Consider the following 26638-nt stretch of genomic DNA (forward strand, 5'->3'; position numbering starts at 1 on the left):
ACTGGTTCTGTCCTGCTCTGCGTCTGCATGGGAAGCCTACACAGTAGTTCAAGCCATGAGACCCCCAAGATTAGCTAGATGGAAGGGTATCCAGCAGGAGAATAGGGATCGAACAGACCTGACCTCCCCCCCCCCCCAAATATAAGCACACGGGGCCACATCCAGAATAACGCAGTAATCTACCATAGGTAACGATAACACCACCTCTGCTGAGAGCCTTTTTTTTTTCTCTTGCAGGATTTAGCAGACAAATCGTGGATATCCTTAACAAACACAAAGTCCAATTTAGCAGCTTTGATATTTTGTCCGATGAAGAGGTACGGCAGGGGCTGAAAACCTTTTCCAACTGGCCCACTTATCCCCAGTTGTACGTCAAAGGGGAACTAATTGGAGGACTGGACATCGTCAAGGTGAGCGGTGGCGCAAGCACCAAGCGTTGGGGCACCACGAGGAGACAAGTTTCATGTCTATAACCAGTCTTCTCACTTCTAGGAAATGGAAGCATCAGGGGAGCTGGATACAATGTGCCCCAAGGCCCAGAGCTTGGAAGACAGGTAGGATGTGTGCGTATACAGTATATATATGTGTGCGTATACAGTGTGTATATATATATATATATATATATATATATATATGTGTGCGTATACAGTATATATATGTGTGCGTATACAGTGTATATATATATATATGTGTGCGTATACAGTATATATATGTGTGCGTATACAGTATATATATGTGTGCGTATACAGTATATATATGTGTGCGTATACAGTATATATATGTGTGCGTGTGCAGTATATATATGTGTGCGTATACAGTATATATATGTGTGCGTATACAGTATATATATGTGTGCGTATACAGTATATATATGTGTGCGTATACAGTATATATATGTGTGCGTATACAGTATATATATGTGTGCGTATACAGTATATATATGTGTGCGTATACAGTATATATATGTGTGCGTATACAGTATATATATGTGTGCGTATACAGTATATATATGTGTGCGTATACAGTATATATATGTGTGCGTATACAGTATATATGTGTGTGCGTATAGAATATATATATGTGTGCGTATACAGTGTATATATATGTGTGCGTATACAGTGTATATATATGTGTGCGTATACAGTGTATATATATGTGTGCGTATACAGTATATATATGTGTGCGTATACAGTATATATATGTGTGCGTATACAGTATATATATGTGTGCGTATACAGTATATATATGTGTGCGTATACAGTATATATATGTGTGCGTATACAGTATATATATGTGTGCGTATACAGTATATATGTGTGTGCGTATAGAATATATATATGTGTGCGTATACGGTATATATATGTGTGCGTATACGGTATATATATGTGTGCGTATACGGTATATATATGTGTGCGTATACAGTATATATATGTGTGCGTATACAGTATATATATGTGTGCGTATACAGTATATATATATGTGTGCGTATACAGTATATATATGTGTGCGTATACAGTATATATATGTGTGCGTATACAGTATATATATGTGTGTGCGTATAGAATATATGTGTGTGCGTATACAGTATATATATGTGCGTATACAGTATATATATGTGTGTGCGTATACAGTATATATATGTGTGCGTATACAGTGTATATATATATATATGTGTGCGTATACAGTATATATATGTGTGTGTATACAGTGTATATGTGTGTGCGTATAGAATATATATATGTGTGCGTATAGAATATATATATGTGTGCGTATAGAATATATATATGTGTGCGTATACAGTATATATGTGTGTGCGTATACAGTGTATATATATATGTGTGCGTATACAGTATATATATGTGTGCGTATACAGTGTATGTGTGTGCGTATAGAATATATATGTGTGCGTATAGAATATATATATGTGTGCGTATACAGTATATATGTGTGTGCGTATAGAATATATATGTGTGCGTATACAGTATATATATATATGTGTGCGTATACAGTATATATATATGTGTGCGTATACAGTATATATGTGTGCGTATACAGTATATATATATGTGTGCGTATACAGTATATATATATATATATGTGTGTGTGTGCGTATACAGTATATATATATGTGTGTGCGTATACAGTATATATATGTGTGTGCGTATACAGTATATATGTGTGTGCGTATAGAATATATATGTGTGCGTATACAGTATATATATATATGTGTGCGTATACAGTATATATATGTGTGCGTATACAGTATATATATATGTGTGCGTATACAGTATATATGTGTGCGTATACAGTATATATATATGTGTGCGTATACAGTATATATATATATATATATATATGTGTGTGTGCGTATACAGTATATATATATGTGCGTATACAGTGTATATATATATATGTGTGCGTATACAGTACATATCCTAGTGCATGTGGGAGCATAGTGGAGTCATACCTTTGACTTTTACTAATGTGATCTATAGCTGCGCTTGGTACTTGTTATATTTTATACCCAGTTGTCCTTTTACAAGCCCATTTTCCAATACATCAATAAATTAGTTTCCCATAATTGACTGTTATGGCAACCATGTCCCCCCCCCCCACCTCCAATCTTCTTTTAGAGGTCCTGTCACCGCTCCCACATTGCCCGTTTTAGCATCTCCCATGAAGTAGCAGTACTGCGGCATCTTTTCTCATAACTCGCATTGTACGGTTCCGCTGCTATTCCTCCTGAATATTTGTGCGCAAATTGACTACCGGGAATTACCGTTCCCTTCGACAAAGCTTCATAGATTGACAGTTGCAGCTTTGATTGGACAATGGAGGGACATGCCCCGAAATGGGGACATCCAGTTGTCAATTCATTCATACATAATGAGGGACATTTATTAAACGGTTTACTCCATTGGCACAAAAAGTCGCTAATTATGTCATGCGCCATAATCTGCAACTTTTACAGCTTAGTGGGGGGGCAGGGCCTCCCGCGGCCCGCCAGAACCTAGCGGAAGTTATAGCTGAAGTCTGTGCCAGGCCCTGGCTGGAGTAGACTTCAGCTTCTGGCAAATGGCAGAGCAGACATGTGCTTCATTTATGAAGAAGCATCTGCCTCCTAATAAATTAGGCGTATCTCACGCCAGCGCAGGGACATCAAGACCGGCGTGTGGGTATGCCACTCTTGATAATTCTCCTGCAATGACTTAATGCTTTCCGAATCTTCAGATTATACAGCTAAGGTATCTTTAGCTCCTCTCTTTAATGCCCCGTGACAGCCATAGTGCCCCTTATGCCAGAAATGTCATGTCAGGGGTATTTACTAAAACTGGCTCTGATGGTTGCTTACAGAAGTAGTAGCAGTTGCGTCCCCGCTATTGTTTGAAGAGGTTCTCCATTTTTGACAATCGCTGCTTGTTACGACAGTCCCTTGATAGTATGATGATCAAAAAGTGTCCTCCTACAGTGATGAGCTGTAATTTGTGGGGGAACCCTGGTAGGAAGTGTTCAGTTTCCATAACGGAGGCGCTTATTAGTATTCATAAACAATGGCAACGACGAAAGTAGTCAGCGGCACTCGCCAGTGTACTGTGTCCAATCGATGCTTTATTCCACAAAAGACATGGCATGGGGCAGACAGACAACTACACGCACCAAACAGCGGCGGACGTTTCGCGCTACATGCGCTTCATCTGGCTGTGTCCTTATTAGTATTCACTTCATAAGACGCACTGACATTCCCCCCCCCCCCCCCCACTTTATAGGGCGAAAAATATGGTATTCAAATTCCTTACCCTTTTTCCTTTTTTAAATTTAAAGAAGTTGGCCAGTTTACAATGGCGTTTCTCAAAACTCTTAAATGCTCTCTAGGCCTCATGCACACGACTGGAAGCATTTTGCAGTCCGCAAACCGCGGATCCGCAAAACACGAAAGCGGTCCGTGTGCTGTACGCCTTTTTTTTTTTTTTTTTTTGCAGATCCGTTAATTTTATAGTGTTTACTTTTTGTGGACATCATTTGTGGAACGGACATATGGACGCGGAAAGCACTCGAATGTAGGGTTGTCACGATCCCAAAATTTTGATTAGATTTCGATACCATAAAAAGGTATTGCGATACTCGATACCAAGCGAAAAAAATAAAACGCCAAAAAAGCCGCGTGCATTCCGCATTTTATGGAATGTCCAGGCCCATAATAGAACAGTCGGATCCTATTTTTGGGGGGGATAAGGTGAATAAAAAATGGTGAATCGCATAATTTTTTTTTTTTCCAGTTAATTTTATATTTTTTTATTTTAATAGTTTGGACTTTTTATACGTGGCGATATGTAATATGTTTATTTATTGTTTATATATTTTATATGTAAAATTGGGAAATGGGGGTGATTTATACTTAATATTATTTTTTTTACTTTTTATTTAATAACTATTTCCCCCTAAGGGGCTAGAACCTGGGATCTTTTGATCCCTTGTCCTATTCACCTTAAGGGTCCATTCACACACCCGCAAAATGGGTCCTCATCCGTTCCGCAATTTTGCGGAACAGGTGCAGACCTATTCATTTTTGATGGGGCCGGAATGTGTTGTCCGCATCCGCATTTGCGGATCCACACTTGGCGGATCCGCACTTCCGTGCCGCAAAAAAATAGAACATGTCCTATTCTTGTCCGCAATTGCGGACAAGAAACTGCATTTTCTATGAGAGTGCTGGCGATGTGCGGTCCGCAAAATGCGGAACGCACCTTGCCGGTGTCCGTGTTTTGCGGATCTGCAAAACACATACGGACGTGTGGATGGACCCTAATAGAGCTCTGTTAGGGTGAATAAGACTTTACACTCTCCCTGCTGCCCTGGGCTTTGTGCACACAACAGCAGGGAGATTACCTGGCTGCCATGGTAACCGATCGGAGCCCCACGATTACACTTCTGGGGCTCCGATCACAACTGCCACTGCACCACCAATGAGCAGGAGGGGAGGGGTCCCTGTGGCCACTTCCACCAATGATTTAATACTGGTGGGGTTGGGGGCGCGCTGCGCCACCAATGATTTAATACTGGGGGTGTTGGGGGGTGCATTGTGCCACTAATGATTTAATGTGGCACCTGAGGGGTTAACTGCCGCTGATCGCAGCTCCCTGCCATAGAGGTCAGGTGCCGGCTCTGTGATTCTGCAGCCGACACCCGCCTCCTGTATTTGTATCAAAGGGGTTATCCCATCTCATTGATCCTATTTTAATTTGTTATAGAACTGCCTCTGAGCATTTTTGTAATTATGTTCCTTTAGCAAATCCCTACCTATCTTGGAAAAATTCTTTCAATCCTACCCCACTGTTGTCTTCTGGCATCCACTAGATACGGCCACCGCTTGTGGGCCGCGCCTGCGTAGAACACATTTTCTTCCCCCGCCTGGGCCGCACATTGCTGTCTTGAACGTGCACGCCGCTGCGCATGTGCCATGGTGACTTCTTCCTGGCCAGGATAGTACAGAGCCGCGAACGCGCACGTGCAGTGGTGACTTCTTCCTGGCCAGGATAGTACAAAGCCGTGAACGCGCACGTGCAGTGGTGACTTCTTCCTGGCCGAGTAGAGTACAGAGACGCGCATGCTCTGTACGCAGCGCAGCTCTGTACGCAGCGCAGCTCTGTACTAAAATCGGCCAGGAAGAACTCACCATTGCGCGTGCGCGTTTGCGGCTTTGTACTATACTAGCCAGGAAGAAGTCACCATGGCGCATGCGCGGCGGCTTGCACGTTCAAGACAGCGATGCCCGGCCGGGATAAGCCTTCAATCAAGCTCACTAAGCCCGCCCAGCCTCACCAGCCGGAAACCAGGAAGTGAACAGCGCAGCTGGTGATTATGAAATTGCTAGATGGGACAACCCCTTTAATGGTTTAGTTATCTTCATTGGTGGCGCAGTGGCCACTGTCCCTCCCCTCCTCTGCCTCTCTCTCCGGTCATTGGTAGCAGCGGCACAGGGGGAGGGAGAGTGTGACTCCTCCTCCCCTGTGCTACTGAGGGACCACGGCGCGTGCCATATTCTGTGAAAGTAGCGCCATTGATAACGGTACAAACGTTTCGATAATTCGATACCCGGTGAAACCCTACTCGAATGACATTGTAAATTGGCCAACCCCTTCAACTGTAAGTGACTATCGCTGACACGGAGCACTGGGCAAAGCACCCCAGAGACCCCGCAGGCCGTGGCTTGTGTTGTCAGGTCTCTTGTCTCTAGCAAAGAACGATGCAGATAACTAAAATGATTTGTTTTTCAGACTTAAAGCCCTTATTAATAAAGCCCCCGTCACCCTGTTCATGAAGGGGAACAGACAGGTAGGACGGATGGAAGTGCGACTGTTGTGTTCCTTGTTAATAGAAGAATGATAACCACAATGTATTTTCCAGATGGCTAAATGTGGATTCAGCAGACAGATTCTGGAGATCCTGAACAACATGGGGTACGTTGTAGACGCTGAGCTGCCGCTACCTGGGGCTCGTGAGGAATTATTGATGGGCTTTGTTTGCCCCTTGTAAATACTAATGTTCTGCTCGGCTTATTGAAGAAATGTCATCTCTGTTTCTGAAAGTGATTTCTCTCTCTCGGTGTTCAGTTGCATTTTATTCCATGTTGTACATTTCATATTTCTTGTGTTGGAAGGTATTAGGGCTCCGCAGAATTATTTATTTATTTATTATTATTATTATTATTTATTTTTTTAACATGAAAGGGGTTGTCAGCTAGACAAAAACTTGGGCAGCCCTCATATGGTAAAGTAACAAAAGCATCGATACTCGCCCCTTCTCAGGGCTAATTTACACGGCCATTGTTTGGCTGTTCCATGGATTGGGGGGGCCTCAATGCACGGGCACCATCCGCGCAGCTGCCGCGACGGGTCCAGACCCACGCAACCTCAATAGGTCTGTGATCCGCCCGCACCGCAAAACATGTTCTCATTTTTTTTGCGATGCGGAGGCGCAAACAGGAACCCCACGGAGGCACCACGTAGTGGTTCCATGTCTCTGTTCCGCACCGGCCTTTCAGAGTGCGGACTCATATAAGTGACCTCATCTTCCTGGCTGCGAAAATATATATATATTTTTTTTTTTACCATAAGTACAGGGGTTAATCGAGTTTTTATTTAACTCTGACAACCACTTTAAAGGGGTATTCCGGTAAAGTAACTTAATTTTTACAAAACTGCATTAAGGCTGCAAGCTGTGACCCAACCAGAACCCATACTTCTACATATAACTAGAGTTTTAACTTACCTTGCAATCCATTTGTCTAGCTCCTGTGTGAGCCTGCAACACACAGAGTATCATGGCGGCTGATCCTCCCTCACAAAACTTCAAAGACTACAATCCCCACAATCCCCAGCTTTCCTGCTGCGAGTGCTGATGTTTACTGATTGGCTGCCTGATATCACAGTCCGGTCACGCCCCGTCTACTCAGTAATCACCAGCACGCTGACACGCCCTTTGTTTCACAAGACATTTAGAGAACTGATAGCAGCACACTGAGCATGCCCGACCTAGCAACGGCTCAGAACTACAGGTCGAGGCCATGGTGATTTATGAGGAAACAAGAAAACTACTTTTATAACTACTGAACGGTAAATATGTGAAATTTACATGATAGGTAATTATTGATGAAGAATTAGTCTAAAACATAAGTTATATTTCTGGTAACTGGAATACCCCTTTAAGTAAAAAACAAAACAAAACCTGGACATGCGTGGCACTGTTTCTATAAAAATCTTCTTTATCACTATTGGGATTTGGGGGGAAAAGACTTTACCAACATCATCTTAAAGGCGGTATCCGACTTCCTCAGAGTGTCCTCAGCGTGTCCCCAGCAGTAATAATGTCCCCCCATAGTGGCCCCCAGCAGTAATAATGTACCCCATAGTGGCCCCCAGCAGTAATAATGTCCCCCATAGTGGTCCCCAGCAGTAGTAATGTCCCCCATAGTAGTTACTAGTAGTTCCAGCAGTAATAATGTCCCCCATAGTGCCCCCCAGCAGTAATAATGTTCCCCAGAGTTGTCCCCAGCAGTAATAATGTGTTCCCCATAGTGGCCCCCAGCAGTAATAATGTTCCCCATAGTGGCCCCCAGCAGTAATAATGTACCCCATAGTGGCCCCCAGCAGTAATAATGTACCCCAAAGTGGCCCCCAGCAGTAATAATGTACCCCATAGTGGCCCCCAGAAGTAATAATGTACCCCATAGTGCCCCCCAGCAGTAATAATGTTCCCCATAGTGGCCCCAGCAGTAATAATGTTCCCCATAGTGACCCCCAGCAGTAATAATGGCCTCCAGCAGTAATAATGTTCCCCATAGTGGCCCCACAGCAGTAATAATGTTCCCCAGAGTTGTCCCCAGCAGTAATAATGTTCCCCATAGTGGCCCCCAGCAGTAATAATGGGCCCCAGCAGTAATAATGGCCCCCAGCAGTAATAATGTTCCCCATAGTGGCCCCCAGCAGTAATAATGTTCCCCATAGTGGCCCCCAGCAGTAATAATGGCCCCCAGCAGTAATAATGTTCCCCATAGTGGCCCCCAGCAGTAATAATGGCCCCCAGCAGTAATAATGTTCCCCATAGTGGCCCCCAGCAGTAATAATGTACCCCATAGTGGCCCCCAGCAGTAATAATGTTCCCCATAGTGGCCCCCAGCAGTAATAATGTACCCCATAGTGGCCCCCAGCAGTAATAATGTTCCCCATAGAGGCCCCCAGCAGTAATAATGTTCCCCATAGTGGCCCCCAGCAGTAATAATGTTCCCCATAGTGGCCCCCAGCAGTAATAAGGGCCCCCAGCAGTAATAATGTTCCCCATAGTGGCCCCCAGCAGTAATAATGGCCCCCAGCAGTAATAATGTTCCCCATAGTGGCCCCCAGCAGTAATAATGGCCCCCAGCAGTAATAATGTACCCCATAGTGGCCCCCAGCAGTAATAATGTACTCTATAGTGGCCCCCAGCAGTAATAATGTTCCCCATAGTGGCCCCCAGCAGTAATAATGGCCCCCAGCAGTAATAATGTTCCCCATAGTGGCCCCCAGCAGTAATAATGTTCCCCATAGTGGCCCCCAGCAGTAATAATAGCCCCCAGCAGTAATAATGTTCCCCATAGTGGCCCCCAGCAGTAATAATGTTCCCCATAGTGGCCCCCAGCAGTAATAATGGCCCCCAGCAGTAATAATGTTCCCCATAGTGGCCCCCAGCAGTAATAATGTTCTCCAGAGTAGTCCTCAGCTGTAATAAGGTTTTTGTTTTTTTTGTAAGCCAAAAAAATACTACCTCAATACACTTGCAATTCAGATACGGTCTGTAGGACCAACAATCCCTTTAGGGGTCCCTAATTGATATTTTTAAAATCTTATCTTTATTTAATTCATTTAAGACATCCACACAACAAGAAAACCCATTATTAAAATTATCAGGGTCCAGTGACGTGTCAATTAGGCTGTTTTTTCTTTCTTGTTGCTAATAGCAACCCTATATTTATTCATTAGTGCCTATCAGGTGCATTACTTGGGGCATGCTTCAGTCCGTACTTTCGCGATGTATGATTTATATCACTCTGTGGGGTAACCTTGACCGGTTAATACAGTCAACCTTTATTCATAGGTTGTTGTTTGCAACTTTGTGTGCTCTGCACGTCCACCATGTGTATCATATGTATCAGTCTGTCAGAGCAATTACTGCATCTATTTATATTCTTTCCTGGGAGAGGGTTCCAATTTTGGCAACAATTCGCCATCTCCTCAGATTTATACTGATTACTCTGCAGGCTGATACTCTGCAGGTGATACTTGGCATAAGATTAGTTTAGTATATGCCGGTCACTTCGTCCCTCACTACGTGCTCCCTGTAAATGCCTATGCCACTCGTAATGCTCCTAATGCTGCTCACTGACCCTTTCTAAAATTTGCGCTACATTAATACACCCCTCCCAACATGTTTCGCCACAGGCGTGGCTTCGTCAGGGGAAGTGGGGTATAGGCGTGCGCGCGCTTACAGTGACCTCTCTTTGTATGACACGAAGTCACACCCATCCCTCAATACACCTGCACGCGCAGGGGGGTAGTTGCTTGTCTCTTGATGCTGAAGGACCTGTGCTCAAGCGTGATGTCACAATGCTCTCCCATGGTGACGTCATCACACTTGACCGCAGGTCCTTCGGCAGGTCTTTCAGCATCAAGAGGCAAGCGAACTGCCTAAAAGGCCATTTTGCACTATTGTACTCATTTTTAACAGCCATTAAAAATGATCCCATTGATTATAATAGGGTCCGTCTGGTGGTAAAAATGACCAAAAATAGGATATGTCCTATTTTTCTGCAGCTGCCATTCACTGGCCCTTAAAAACACGGCCACGTGAATAGCCCCATTGACTTGAATTTGTTCTAAAAATGTCCGTCACGTGGCGTTTTTCACTGTCATGTTCAATGTGGCCTAATGACTGAAAAAAACAATGTATGCGTTTTCCTCTGAAATAATTTGAATGCTGCACACAGTAAGTACAGTCAGAGGTTTGGGGGCTCCATTTCCTCTACATTTTAGATCAGGGATGCTCAACCTGCGGCCCTCCAGCTGTTGTAAAACTACAACTCCCACAATGCCCTGCTGTGGGCTGATAGCTGTAGAGTGTTCAGGCATGCTGGGAGTTGTAGTTTTGCAACAGCTGGAGGGCCGCAGGTTGAGCATGCCTGTTTTAGATTCATCTTGAAGACATGAGAACCATGAAGGAGCACGTATGGAAACAGAAGGGTTAAACCAGATTATGTTTTATATTTTAGATTCTTCGTCCTCTTTCGCTTTAATGAGGGCTTTTCACACTCGTGATGTTCTCTCCGTCGGGGACTACCTCATGATGCTGTCATCAAAGCAAAAGGGGCGACTGAGGAATATAAAGGACACCGTATTCCGGGTTGTCTAACACTTTCCTGTTTCCAATGTAATTCTACGTGCGTTCCTTCATCGCTTTCATGTCTTCAATATAAATCTTCTGTGTAGAAAAAAAAACCAAGAAAACTGTGGAATGAGAAGGTGTCTTCAGACTTTTGACTGGTACTGTATATATCTTAGAAAATCTTCCGAAAATAATTCACAGCTCGTCCCGCAAAAATAATAAAACTTCATGTCTGACCAAATGGAGGAGGCGAGCAATTATTATGTGACATCTTTCAGGTGTTAATTTGCACTTAAAGGGTCCTGAATTATTTGCCAGTTGTATTTTTTTCAGACCTAAATTAAACATCTACAATAAAAAGAGGACAATTTTACCAAGGGGTGTCACAGGGTTAAAGGGCATCTGTCAGCAGGTTTGTACCTGTGACACTGACTGACCTGTTACATGTGTACTCGGCAGCTGAAGGCATCTGTGTTGGTCCCATGTTCATATGTGCTCGCATTACTGAAAAAAGGAAGTTTTCATATATGCAAATGAGTTTCTAGGAGCAACAGGGGCGTTACCATTACACCTAGAGGCTCTGCACTCTCTGCAACTACCGCGCGCTTTCCACTTTCACTGACAGGACCAGGTGTGATCACGTTTTTACTGCCTGATTCTGTCAATCAAAGTGGAGAGGGCGCGGCAGTTGCAGAGAGAGCAGAGCCTCTAAGTGTAATGGTAACACCCCCGTTGCTCCTAGAGGCTCATTTGCATATTTTTAAACATCATGTTTCTCAGTAATGCGGACACATATGGACATGGGACCAACACAGATGCCTTCAGCTGCCAAGCGCACATGTAACAGGACAGACAGTGTTATAGGTACAAAACTGCTGACAGATGCCCTTTAAAGGATTTACACCAGGGAGGTCTAACATTTGTCCTTTTAGGCCTCATGCACACGACCGTGGTGTGTTTTGCGATCCGCAAAACACTGATGACGTCCGTGCGCGTTCCGCAATTTGCGGAACGGCACAGACAGCCTTTACATATAACTGCCTATTCTTGTCCTCAAAGCGCGGACAAGAATAGGACATGTTATATTTTTTTTTGTGGGGCCGCGGAACGGAGCAACGAATGCGGACAGCACACGGCGGCTCGGATGCGGACCAAAACAACGGCCGTGTGCATGAGGCCTTATGTTTAGGATAAATGAGACAAAATATAACTATAATGGGGGCTCTTCTTAAAGGGGTTTGCAGAACTAGAGTTTTCCTATAGGGGCATATAGTCTTTTAGACTTCTTTTATCAACCCAGTAGAAGAATATTAGACACAGCCTCCAACTACTTACATGGAGCAGAAGGCGTGAGATGTTGATGTGTAATGACATGTTCTCCTCCCCTTTCAGTGTGGATTATGAAACCTTTGACATCTTGGAGGACGAGGAGGTGAGAAATGAACAGAATCAATTTGTTTTCATAGGGTCTAGTGATCCACATTTTTTAAATATAGTTTTATATGCATTTTATTAGTTAAATACTTTATTTCTACACAAGTTTAAAGAACTTTACAAGAACATTGTAGAAGTTAAAAGGAAATGTCACCTACAGTCAGGTCCATAAATATTGGGACATCGACACAACTCTAACATTTCTGGCTCTATACACCACCACAATGGGTTTGAAATGAAACGAACAAGATGTGCTTTACCTGCAGACTGTCAGCTTTAATTTGAGGGTATTTACATCCAAATCAGGTGAACGGTGTAGGAATTACAACAGTTTGCAGCCTGAAGTCTGGAACGCATAGACATCACCAGACGCTGGGTTTCATCCCTGGTGATGCTCTGCCAGGCCTCTACTGCAACAATCTTCAGTTCCTGCTTGTTCTTGGGGCATTTTCCTTTCAGTTTTGTCTTCAGCAAGTGAAATTCATGCTCAATCGGATTCAGGTCCGGTGATTGACTTGGCCATTGCATAACATTCCACTTCTTTCCCTTAAACTCTTTGGTTGCTTTTGCAGTATGCTTTGGGTCATTGAGTTCTGAAGCATTTGGCTGAATATGAGCAGATAATATTGCCCGAAACACTTCAGAATTCATCCTGCTGCTTTTGTCAGCAGTCACATCATCAATAAATACAAGAGAAGCAGTTCCATTGGCAGCCATACATGCCCACGCCATGACACTACCACCACCATGCTTCACTGATGAGGTGGTATGCTTAGGATCATGAGCAGTTTCTTTCCTTCTCCATACTCTTCTCTTCCCATCACTCTGGTACAAGTTGATCTTGGTCTCATCTGTCCATAGGATGTTGTTCCAGAACTGTGAAGGCTTTTTTAGATGTCGTTTGGCAAACTCTAATCTGGCCTTCCTGTTTTTGAGGCTCACCAATGGTTTACATCTTGTGGTGAACCCTCTGTATTCACTCTGGTGAAGTCTTCTCTTGATTGTTGACTTTGACACACATACACCTACCTCCTGGAGAGTGTTCTTGATCTGGCCAACTGTTGTGAAGGGTGTTTTCTTCACCAGGGAAAGAATTCTTCGTTCATCCACCACAGTTGTTTTCCGTGGTCTTCCGGGTCTTTTGGTGTTGCTGAGCTCACCGGTGCGTTCCTTCTTTTTAAGAATGTTCCAAACCGTTGTTTTGGCCGCGCCTAATGTTTTTGCTATCTCTCTGATAGGTTTGTTTTGTTTTTTCAGCCTAATGATGGCTTGCTTCACTGATGGTGACAGCTCTTTGGATCTCATCTTGAGAGTTGACAGCAACAGATTCCAAATGCAAATAGCACACTTGAAATGAACTCTGGACCTTTTATCTGCTCATTGTAATTGGGATAATGAGGGAATAACACACACCTGGCCATGGAACAGCTGAGAAGCCAATTGTCCCATTACTTTTGGCCCCTTAACAAGTAGGAGGCACATATACAAACTGTTGTAATTCCTACACCGTTCACCTGATTTGGATGTAAATACCCTCAAATTAAAGCTGACAGTCTGCAGGTAAAGCACATCTAGTTCGTTTCATTTCAAATCCATTGTGGTGGTGTATAGAGCCAAAAATGTTAGAATTGTGTCGATGTCCCAATATTTATGGACCTGACTGTATATGTTTTTTTTCTGCCAGTTAAAACCAGATAGCGACACACATCCTTTTTTATGTTTTTATTTTCTCATTGTAGATTTATTTTTATTTTTTTAAATCTGTGTCCTGAACATGATTATTTGGGCAGCCATCTTGCCTGAACTGTTCTTAACCGCATTTACAGTTATGCTTTAAAGCAGTCACCATAGGTCATAGACGTCTATAGGAGTTTTCTAGGCATGCCCTGTAACTTGCAGAGGTCATGGTATAGGGAAGCTGTGACATCCCCTACTGTGACTGGATCCTGTGTTATTTATACAGAGGTGATATCCATCATTTGTAATCCTGCCTCTTATAATAATGGTATGACTGCTAAAAAAGTGATTCGTACAGACTAAGAAGTGGCACCTATTAGTTTTAGTGGTCAGTGTGAAAACTGCTGAATTTTTGAATTTGTTTAAAACTAGACAGTGATATGGAAAATGAAAAATAACATAATAAAAGGTTCTATAAATGGCATCTGTCAGCAGATTTGTTGGTCCCATGTTCCTATGTGCCCGCATTGCTGAGAAAAATGATGTTGCAATATATGCAAATGAGACTCTAGGAGCAACAGGGGCGTTACCAATACAGGCTCTGCTCTCTCTGCACTCGCCACGCCCCCTAGCCTTTAACCCTTTCAAGCCCGGAGCTGTTTTGCGCTCCCTGCCTCCCCAGAGCCATAACTTTTTTATTTGTCTGTTCACCTAGCCATATGAGGGCTTGTTTTTTTTTTCCGGGACAACGCCACCATTTAATATTGCATATGATGTAGTGGGAAGCGGGAAAATAATTCCAAATGGGGTGAAATAGCAAAATTTTACAGGTTTACAGTTTTTTTTATTTACGATGTTCGATGTACAATAAAACTGACTGGTTACTTTTATTCTACGAATCCGGTGATACCTTGTATGTATAGTTTTTCTTGCATTTTGATAGTGATAAAAAAAATCTGTGTTATTTTTATGTCGCCATATTGATACCATTCTGGGGTGTGTATGACTTTTTGATCACTTTTTATTAAAATTTTTGTAGAAAATGAAGTGACCAAAACAACGAATCAGCCATTTGGACGCTTTTTTCCGTTTTACTGTTTGCCATAAGGGGAATCTATTTTCATACTATGGGCGTTTTCGCACATCGCGGCACCCATGGTGTATTTTTTTATTTTGGGAAAATGGGGGTCATTTAAAAATTATTTTTTTATACATTTTTTTTTCTAAACATTTTATTTATTTTTTACACTTTTTTTTATAGTTCCCATAGGGAACTATAACAGTCAAGCATCTGATTGCTATTATCATAGACTCCAATGCACTTGCATTGGAACCTATGATCATTTTAGTACTTTCCTATGGAGCCCTATTACAGGCAATGGCTCCATAGGAAATACTATGCAGCAGCCTCCTGTCATTCACAGAGACAGGGGCTTCTGCACACATGCGCCAGCTCCTCCGATCGCCACACGGGGGAGCCGGAGCACAACCAATTTTCAGCGAGCTCAGATGCCGTGGTCAGGATTAACCACTGCATCTGAGGCGTTAAATGTCCGTGATCGGCATTACTGCTGGTTGTGGACATGAGCCACGGGTGTCTGCTAAAAGAAGCGGGCGGCCCGTGACTATGGCGCCCGCAGCAGGCAGGAGCAGGTGCCATCTTTAAACAAACGCCCGATGACATACATGTATATCATCGGGCGTGAAGGGGTTAACAGAGCCAGGCATTATGATGATGTCGCTGCCTGGCCCTGTCAATCATAGTGGAGACAATGCTGCAGTTGCAGAGAGAGCTGAGCCTCTACGGGTAACTGTAACGCCCCCGTTGCTCCTCGAGGTTCAATTGCATTTATTAACACATAAGTTTTCACAGTAATGCGGGCACATATGAACATGAGACCAACACAGATGTCTTCAGCTGCCAAGCGCACATGTAACAGGTCAGCCAGTGTCATAGGAACAAAACTGCTGACAGATGCCCCTTAAAAATATGTTTATTATAAAAACTTGATTTAAACAATAGGTCATTTTCTGGTGACACTTTCCCTTTAAAAGCTATGTTATACTCCTGAGCTGTATTCATAATTCTGCAGGCTTAAAAACTGAAAACCTCCAAAGTCCTTCTCAGCACAGAGCTTGGTCTGGTGACTATTATTGTGGGAAGTACAGGTGTTATACCAGGGACTGTATGAATAGAAACTAACCATGACAATGTGCTGACCATGCACATTAGATGTGTATGGAGGTCTTCTGATTCTCCTCTGGTGACGGATTGGGCAGGTTGGATGGTATAATGCCTGATCCTTTGTTCCAGAGGTGTCCGACAGCAGTTCATTCCCCTCCCCCATTGATAAGCATACTTACTCTGCTGAACTAATCACATCTATGGGGAAGCCAGGAGGAACAGCTCTCTCCCAAACTAGCAAAATGGGCAAGATGGCTGTCTGAATAATAAGTAGATTAGAAAAACAAGGCTACTTCTTTCCATAAATAGTGCCACACCTGTCTACAGGTTCTGTGTGGTATTGCAGCACAACCTTATTCACTTCAAAGTAGCTGAGCTCTAAGCCAGAATAATGAGAGAGAGAATGTTTTTAGGCATTTTTGTTACTTTCTGCAATGTCAAAAGTTTACATACACTAAGATTACTATGCCTTTAAACAATTCTGGACTGCCCATATGATGATGTCATGTGTTTGGAAGCTTCTGTTAGGTTTGTTGGCAACATCTGAGTTAATTAGAGACACAACTGTGTATGTATTTAAAGGGCTTCTGTCACCCCACATTTAGCAATTTTCAGTTTCGGATATTAGCTATTTGCTAATGTCAGTTGAGTCCATATACAGGGAGTGCAGAATTATTAGGCAAGTTGTATTTTTGAGGATTAATTTTATTATTGAACAACAACCATGTTCTCAATGAACCCAAAAAACTCAGTAATATCAAAGCTGAATATTTTTGGAAGTAGTTTTTAGTTTGTTTTTAGTTTTAGCTATTTTAGGGGGATATCTGTGTGTGCAGGTGACTATTACTGTGCATAATTATTAGGCAACTTAACAAAAAACAAATATATACCCATTTCAATTATTTATTTTTACCAGTGAAACCAATATAACATCTCAACATTCACAAATATACATTTCTGACATTCAAAAACAAAACAAAAACAAATCAGTGACCAATATAGCCACCTTTCTTTGCAAGGACACTCAAAAGCCTGCCATCCATGGATTCTGTCAGTGTTTTGATCTGTTCACCATCAACATTGCGTGCAGCAGCAACCACAGCCTCCCAGACACTGTTCAGAGAGGTGTACTGTTTTCCCTCCTTGTAAATCTCACATTTGATGATGGACCACAGGTTCTCAATGGGGTTCAGATCAGGTGAACAAGGAGGCCATGTCATTAGATTTTCTTCTTTTATACCCTTTCTTGCCAGCCACGCTGTGGAGTACTTGGACGCGTGTGATGGAGCATTGTCCTGCATGAAAATCATGTTTTTCTTGAAGGATGCAGACTTCTTCCTGTACCACTGCTTGAAGAAGGTGTCTTCCAGAAACTGGCAGTAGGACTGGGAGTTGAGCTTGACTCCATCCTCAACCCGAAAAGGCCCCACAAGCTCATCTTTGATGATACCAGCCCAAACCAGTACTCCACCTCCATCTTGCTGGCGTCTGAGTCAGACTGGAGCTCTCTGCCCTTTACCAATCCAGCCACGGGCCCATCCATCTGGCCCATCAAGACTCACTCTCATTTCATCAGTCCATAAAACCTTAGAAAAATCAGTCTTGAGATATTTCTTGGCCCAGTCTTGACGTTTCAGCTTGTGTGTCTTGTTCAGTGGTGGTCGTCTTTCAGCCTTTCTTACCTTGGCCATGTCTCTGAGTATTGCACACCTTGTGCTTTTGGGCACTCCAGTGATGTTGCAGCTCTGAAATATGGCCAAACTGGTGGCAAGTGGCATCTTGGCAGCTGCACGCTTGACTTTTCTCAGTTCATGGGCAGTTATTTTGCGCCTTGGTTTTTCCACACGCTTCTTGCGACCCTGTTGACTATTTTGAATGAAACGCTTGATTATTCGATGATCACGCTTCAGAAGCTTTGCCATTTTAAGAGTGCTGCATCCCTCTGCAAGATATCTCACTATTTTTGACTTTTCTGAGCCTGTCAAGTCCTTCTTTTGACCCATTTTGCCAAAGGAAAGGAAGTTGCCTAATAATTATGCACACCTAATATAGGGTGTTGATGTCATTAGACTACACCCCTTCTCATTACAGAGATGCACATCACCTAATATGCTTAATTGGTAGTAGGCTTTCGAGCCTATACAGCTTGGAGTAAGACAACATGCATAAAGAGGATGATGTGGTCAAAATACTCATTTGCCTAATAATTCTGCACGCAGTGTATATCTCTCTTACCTCTCTCTGTGCTTTAACCACCTCAGCCCCTATAGCTTAAACCCCCTTAATGACCAGACCACTTTTTACACTTCTGACCTACACTACTTTCACGGTTTATTGCTCGGTCATGCAACTTACCACCCAAATGAATTTTACCTCCTTTTCTTCTAACTAATAGAGCTTTCATTTGGTGGTATTTCATTGCTGCTGACATTAACTTTTTTTTTGTTATTAATCGAAATTTACCGAAATTTTTTCAAAAAAATAACATTTTTCACTTCCAGTTGTAATTTTTTTTTTTTAAAAAACTACATTTCTATATACATTTTTCTCTGAATTTATTGTTCTACATGTCTTTGATAAAAAAAAATGGAATAAGTGTATATTTATTGGTTTGGGTAAAAGTTATAGCGTTTACAAACTATGGTATAAAAATGTGAATTTCCGCTTTTTGAAGCAGCTCTGATTTTCTGAGCACCTGTCATGTTTCCTGAGGTTCTACAATGCCCAGACAGTAGAAAAACCCCACAAATGACCCCATTTCGGAAAGTAGACACCCTAAGGTATTCGCTGATGGGCATAGTGAGTTCATAGAACTTTTTATTTTTTGTCACAAGTTAGTGGAAAATGATGATTTTTTTTTTTTCTTACAAAGTCTCATATTCCACTAACTTGTGACAAAAAATAAAAACTTCCATGAACTCACTATGCCCATCACGAAATACCTTGGGGTGTCTTCATTCCAAAATGGGGTCACTTGTGGGTATTTATACTGCCCTGGCATTTTAGGGGCCCTAAAGCTTGAGAAGAAGTCTGGAATATAAATGTCAAAATTTTTTTACACATTTGGATTCCGTGAGGGGTATCGTGAGTTCATGTGAGATTTTATTTTTTGTCACAAGTTAGTGGATATGAGACTTTGTAAGAAAAAACAAAACAAAATAAAAAATCAATTTCCGCTAACTTGTGACAAAAAAAAAAAAATTCTATGAACTCGCCATGCCCCTCAAAAGTGATCTTTTTATAGCGCCGCAGCGATTTTACGATGTTTTTGCAGTGATCAGAAAAAAAAAATTTTTGTCACTGCAGTGGGGCGGACTGAACGCAAGTGTGCACAAGATCAGGCCTGATCGGGCGAACACTGCGTTTTTTGACATGTCCTATTCTTGTCCGCAATTGCGGACAAGAAATGGCATTTGCTATATAGTTCTGGCAATGTGCGGATCCGCAAAACACATACGGACGTCTGAATGGAGCCTTATAGGGGGGTGATCAATGACAGGGGGGTGATCAGGGAGTCTATATGGGGTGATCACCCCTGTAAGGCTCCATTCAGACGTCCGTATTTGTTTTGCGGATCCGCAAAACGCATACGGACGTCTGAAAGAGCCTTACAGGGGGGTGATCAGGGAGTCTATATGGAGTGATCAACCCCCTGTCATTGATCACCTCCCTGTCAGGCTCCATTCAGACGTCCGTATGTGTTTTGCGGATCCGCAAAACACATACGGACGTCTGAATGGAGCCTGACAGGGAGGTGATCAGGAAGTCTATATGGGGTGATCAGGGGTTAATAAGGGGTTAATAAGTGACGGGGGGGGGGGGTGTGTAGTGTAGTGTGGTGTTTGGTGCTACTTACAGAGCTGCCTGTGTCCTCTGGTGGTCGATCCAAGCAAAAGGGACCACCAGAGGACCAGGTGGCAGGTATATTAGACGCTGTTATCAAAACAGCGTCTAATATACCTTTTTAAGGGGTTAAAAAAATCTGATCTACAGCCTGCCAGCGAATGATCGCCGCTGGCAGGCTGCAGATCCACTCTATTACCTGCAGTTCCTGTAAACACACGCGCCTTTGTGCGCGCGTTCACAGGAAATCTCGCCTCTCGCGAGATTGTGCCTGAGTCAGCCGCCTCCGGAACGCGATCCTGCGTTAGGCGGTCCGGAGGCGGTTAATTTCTTTAAAAATCGTACTTTTATAATATGCAAATTACTTCACTACCAGCAAGTTGGGCGGTTACTTGCTGGTAGCCGCCGCATCCTTGGTCTATAAACACGCCCCTCCTCCACTTGATAGACAGGGCCAGTGAGCGCTCTCCTCCTCCTCCCGTTGGCCCTGTCTGCCTATGAAAGCCTGCGCCGTACCAGTCCTCATTCGGCGCAGGCGCTCTGAGAGAAGGACGTTAGCTTGCCTGCTCCTTCCTCAGTGCGCCTCTGCCGATGACGTCAGCCTACACCCGGAAAAGCGTCCTTCTCTCAGAGCGCCTGTGTCAAATGAGGACCGGTACGGCGCAGGCGTGGGTTTTCATGGGCAGACAGGGCCAACGGGAGGAGGAGAGCGCTCGCTGGCCCTGTCTATCAAGTGGAGGAGCGGCGTGTTTATAGACCGAGGATGCGGCGGCTACCAGCAAGTAACCGTCCAAGTTGCTGGTAGTGAAGAAATTTGCATATTATAAAAGTATGATTTTTTTTTAAAGCAATTAAAGCACAGAGAGAGGTAAGAGAGATATATATGGACTCAACTGACATTAGCAAATAGCTATTGTCCGAAACTGAAAATTGCTAAATGGGGGGTGACAGAAGCCCTTTAAATGCACACCTGAAACACACTGTTTCTTTGTGTAGCATCATGGGAAAGTCTAAAGAAATCAGCCAAGACATCAGGAAGAGAATTGTGGACTTGCACAAGTCTGACTCAGGGGTGTGGAAATTAAAAAAAAAAACTACTTTTCGAAGGACTAAAGTGGGGGCTCAATCTACTTGTCCCTCATGACCATCTACTTGTCCTGAACTTATACTAACGTTATACTGTATGGGGGTGGGGGCCACAAGGCGATGTTATACTGTATGGGGCGGGGGCCACAAGGAGATGTTATGCTGTATGGGGCGGGGGCCACAAGGAGATGTTATGCTGTATGGGGCGGGGGCCACAAGGACATGTTATGCTGTATGGGGCGGGGGCCACAAGGAGATGTTATGCTGTATGGGGCGGGGGCCACAAGGAGACGTTATGCTGTATGGGGCGGGGGCCACAAGGAGACGTTATGCTGTATGGGGGCAGGGCCACAAGGAGACGTTATGCTGTATGGGGGTGGGGGCCACAGGGAGACGTTATACTGTGCGGGGGCAGCCGCTTGGTGACGACATACTGTATGGGGGCAAGAGGGAGACGTTATACTGTATGGGGGCAACAGGGAGACATTATAGTTTATCAAGTGCCACGTGCAGTGCAGATTGCAGGCAGGGCCAGAGCCTCAGAAGACAGACAGCACAACCTTTATTTCTGACACCCCTGCAGATGAGCGTTCCCGGCCTGACCTGCAAGCGCTGACTGGGGTCACATAGCATCATAAATCAGTATAATGCTATGTAACCCTTACAGTTCTGGAATGTATTGGATAACACTGACATAATGCTGTCAGTGTTATCCAACACATTCCAGAACATATAACATATATATCTCCTGAGAAGCCAATTTGATCCTAAAGGGTTAATTTACCCTGTAATCTAAACTCTGTGTGTCATCTGTCACTTCTCTTATCTCTCTGCTCCTGTCCCTTAACCTTATCACTGCTGCAACAAAAGCATCAGACAGCCTCAGTGTAATAACCTGTTCTAGCCTCTGACTCACGGCCCTTTTAAACCAATGAATCGAATGAGTCACTAACTGAGTCGGATCTTTAGATTCTTTTAACTTGTGACTCATTCGATTCATTTCTATTCTAACTCCCTGTACAGACGGCTCAGAGCTGCTAGTGCTTGCCTTGCCTCAGCTCTGATTGGTTGGTGGGCGGGGAGGGGAGGGGCTGGCAGAAGCAGCTTCCACTCTAGGATCAGATTACACTCCTCCTCCCGAGCCCCTCCCCTCCCTGCTGCCAGCGTCTCTGCTATTGTGTGCTGTGACTGAACTGAGCCCACGATGCAGGGGCAGGCTGACATAGATGTAGGAGCGGTCAGCTCGCGGCTAGCATATGACCGCTCCTATTACTGCCCAACCGACATGTCCCTGCTACTTGCCCGCACAGGGCTAAACAACTGTTCAAACTACTTGCCCGGCGCCCGGAACTGCATGTCCCGGGCGTCGGGCGATAGGAATTCTACACCCCTGTGGCTCAACCTTGGGTGCAATTTCAAGATACCTGAAGGTGCCTCGTTCATCTGTACAAACAATTATACACAAGTACAAACAAGATGGGAATGTCCGGCCATCATATCGCTCACCAAGGAGACAGGTTCTGTGTCCCAGAGATGAACGGGCTTTGGTCCGTCATGTGCATATCAACCCAAGAACAAAAGCAAAAGACCTTGTGAAGATGATGGCGGAAGCTGGTAAGATTGTGTCAATATCCACAGAGAAACAAGTACTGTTTCAACATGGGCTGAAAGACCACTCTGCCAGGAAGAAGCCATTACTCCAAAAGAAACATAAAAAAATCCAGATTAATGTTTGCAAATGCACACAGGAACAAAGACCTACATTTTTGGAGACATGTCCTGTGGTCTGATGAAACTAAAATGGAACTTTTTGGCCATAATGACCATCGTTATGTTTGGAGAAAAAAGGGAGAAGCTTGGAAGCCTAAGAACACCATCCCAACTGTGAAACACGGGGGTGGCAGCATCATGTTGTGGGGTTGTTTTGCTGCAGGAGGGACTGGTGCACTTCACAAAATAGATGGCATCATGAGGAAAGAAGATTATGTGGAAATACTGAAGCAACATCTCAAGACATCAGCCAGGAAGTTAAAGCTTGGGCAGAAATGGGTTTTCCAAATGGACAATGACCCGAAACATACTGCCAAACTGGTTACAAAGTGGCTTAAGGATAACAAAGGCAATGTTTTGGAGCGGCCATCACAAAGCCCTGATCTCAATCCTATTGAAAACTTATGGGCAAAGCTGAAAAGGCAGGTGCGAGCAACAAACATGGCTCAGTTACACCAGTTCTGTCAGGAGGAATGGGCCCAAATTCAAACCAACTATTGTGAGAAGCTTGTGGAAGGATTTCCAAAACGTTTGACCAAAGTCATACAGTTTAAGGGCAATTCTTCTCGCATGCCCTGCACAGGCTGCACAGATCATTTATATATAAAAATGGTAAAATGCTATTCATTAATATACACTGCTCAAAAAAATAAAGGGAACACTTAAACAACACAATGTAACTCCAAGTCAATCACACTTCTGTGAAATCAAACTGTCCACTTAGGAAGCAACACTGAGGGACAATCAATTTCACATGCTGTTGTGCAAATGGGATAGACAACAGGTGGAAATTATAGGCAATTAGCAAGACACCCCCAATAAAGGAGTGGTTCTGCAGGTGGTGACCACAGACCACTTCTCAGTTCCTATGTTTCCTGGCTGATGTTTTGGTCACTTTTGAATGCTGGCGGTGCTTTCACTCTAGTGGTAGCATGAGACGGAGTCTACAACCCACATAAGTGGCTCAGGTAGTGCAGCTTATCCAGGATGGCACATCAATGCGAGCTGTGGCAAGAAGGTTTGCTGTGTCTGTCAGCGTAGTGTCCAGAGCATGGAGGCGCTACCAGGAGACAGGCCAGTACATCAGGAGACGTGGAGGAGGTCGTAGGAGGGCAACAACCCAGCAGCAGGACCGCTACCTCCGCCTTTGTGCAAGGAGGAACAGGAGGAGCACTGCCAGAGCCCTGCAAAATGACCTCCAGCAGGCCACAAATGTGCATGTGTCTGCTCAAACGGTCAGAAACAGACTCCATGAAGGTGATATGAGGGCCCGACGTCCACAGGTGGGGGTTGTGCTTACAGCCCAACACCGTTTTGGACGTTTGGCATTTGCCTGAGAACACCAAGATTGGCAAATTCGCCACTGGCGCCCTGTGCTCTTCACAGATGAAAGCAGGTTCACACTGAGCACATGTGACAGACGTGACAGAGTCTGGAGACGCCGTGGAGAACGTTCTGCTGCCTGCAACATCCTCCAGCATGACCGGTTTGGCATTGGGTCAGTAATGGTGTGGGGTGGCATTTCTTTGGACGGCCGCACAGCCCTCCATGTGCTCGTCAGAGGTAGCCCGACTGCCATTAGGTACCGAGATGAGATCCTCAGACCCCTTGTGAGACCATATGCTGGTGCGGTTGGCCCTGGGTTCCTCCTAATGCAAGACAATGCTAGACCTCATGTGGCTGGAGTGTGTCAGCAGTTCCTGCAAGACGAAGGCATTGATGCTATGGACTGGCCCGCCCGTTCCCCAGACCTGAATCCAATTGAGCACATCTGGGACATCATGTCTCGCTCTATCCACCAACGTCACGTTGCACCACCGACTGTCCAGGAGTTGGCAGATGCTTTAGTCCAGGTCTGGGAGGAGATCCCTCAGGAGACCGTCCGCCACCTCATCAGGAGCATGCACAGGCGTTGTAGGGAGGTCATATAGGCACGTGGAGGCCACACACACTACTGAGCCTCATTTTGACTTGTTTTAAGGACATTACATCAAAGTTGGATCAGCCTGTAGTGTGTTTTCCACTTTGATTTTGAGTGTGACTCCAAATCCAGACCTCCATGGGTTGAAAAATTTGATTTCCATTTTTTTTATTTTTGTGTGATTTTGTTGTCAGCACATTCAACTATGTAAAGAACAAAGTATTTCAGAAGAATATTTAATTAACTCAGATCTAGGATGTGTTATTTTTGTGTTCCCTTTATTTTTTTGAGCAGTGTATGTTTTAATAGTTAAATGCCATCTTATAAAGTGCTGGCACCCCCACCGATCCTGAGAGTGAAGGGGGCACAGAACTGCTGTAGCGCTGAATCGCCTTCTGCGTTTTCCCTGCACAGTGGTGCTCCTGGGGGCTTCACACTGCTACACTAATGCTGTGTCCCATTTTGTCTCAGGATTGGTGGGGGTCTCACAGGTTGGACCCAGACTGATTATAAAGTGGTCGTACACTCACCTAAAGAATTATTAGGAACACCTGTTTTATTTCTCATTAATGCAATTATCTAGTCAACCAATCACATGGCAGTTGCTTCAATGCATTTAGGGGGGTGCTCCTGGTCAAGACAATCTCCTGAACTCCAAACTGAATGTCAGAATGGGAAAGAAAGGGGATTTAAGCAATTTTGAGCGTGGCATGGTTGTTGGTGCGAGACGGGCCAGTCTAAGTATTTCACAATCTGCTCAGTTACTGGGATTTTCATGCACAACCATTTCTAGGGTTTACAAAGAATGGTGTGAAAATGGAAAAACATCCAGTATGCGGCCGTCCTGTGGGCAAAAATGCCTTGTGGATGCTAGAGATCAGAGGAGAATGGGCCGACTGATTCAAGCTAATAGAAGAGCAACGTTGACTGAAATAACCACTCGTTACAACCGAGGTATGCAGCAAAGCATTTGTGAAGCCACAACACGCACAACCTTGAGGCGGATGGGCTACAACAGCAGAAGACCCCACCGGGTACCACTCATCTCCACTACAAATAGGAAAAAGAGGCTACAATTTGCACGAGCTCACCAAAATTGGACTGTGGAAGACTGGAAAAATGTTGCCTGGTCTGATGAGTCTCGATTTCTGTTGAGACATTCAAATGGTAGAGTCCAAATTTGGCGTAAACAGAATGAGAACATGTATCCATCATGCCTTGTTACCACTGTGCAGGCTGGTAGTGGTGGTGTAATAGTGTGGGGGATGTTTTCTGGGCACACTTTAGGCCCCTTAGTGCCAATTTGGCATCGTTTAAATGCCACGGGCTACCTGGACATTGTTTCTAACCATGTCCATCCCTTCATGACCACCATGTACCCATCCTCTGATGGCTACTTCCAGCAGGATAATGCACCACGTAACAAAGCTCGAATCATTTCAAATTGGTTTCTTGAACATGACAATGAGTTCACTGTACTAAAATGGGCCCCACAGTCACCAGATCTCAACCCAATAGAGCATCTTTGGGATGTGGTGGAACGGGAGCTTCGTGCCCTGGATGTGCATCCCTCAAATCTCCATCAACTGCAAGATGCTAACCTATCAATATGGGCCAACATTTCTAAAGAATGCTATCAGCACCTTGTGGAATCAATGCCACGTAGAATTAAGGCAGTTCTGAAGGCAAAAGTGGGTCCAACACCGTATTAGTATGTTGTTCCTAATAATTCTTTAGGTGAGTGTATATTCCAGTAATATTGATGACCTATCCTCAGGATAGGTCATGTAGATGGGGGTCAGACTCCC

At 44.1% G+C, this 26638-nt stretch overlaps 1 protein-coding gene across 1 annotated transcript in view; it reads left to right on the forward strand.

Moving 5' to 3' along the window:
* GLRX3 (glutaredoxin 3) overlaps window positions 1-26638 on the forward strand; it is a 67147-nt gene that overhangs the window by 34847 nt on the left and 5662 nt on the right. The window contains exons 5-9 of the mRNA XM_040436552.1: window positions 238-410; window positions 493-554; window positions 6276-6333; window positions 6406-6458; window positions 12307-12346. Of these exons, the coding sequence (XP_040292486.1) occupies window positions 238-410; window positions 493-554; window positions 6276-6333; window positions 6406-6458; window positions 12307-12346 (386 nt within the window). The remainder of the gene's footprint in view (window positions 1-237; window positions 411-492; window positions 555-6275; window positions 6334-6405; window positions 6459-12306; window positions 12347-26638) is intronic.

This window comes from Bufo bufo, chromosome 6 (assembly GCF_905171765.1).
Source record: "Bufo bufo chromosome 6, aBufBuf1.1, whole genome shotgun sequence".
In the NCBI taxonomy this organism is placed as follows: Eukaryota; Metazoa; Chordata; class Amphibia; order Anura; family Bufonidae; genus Bufo; species Bufo bufo.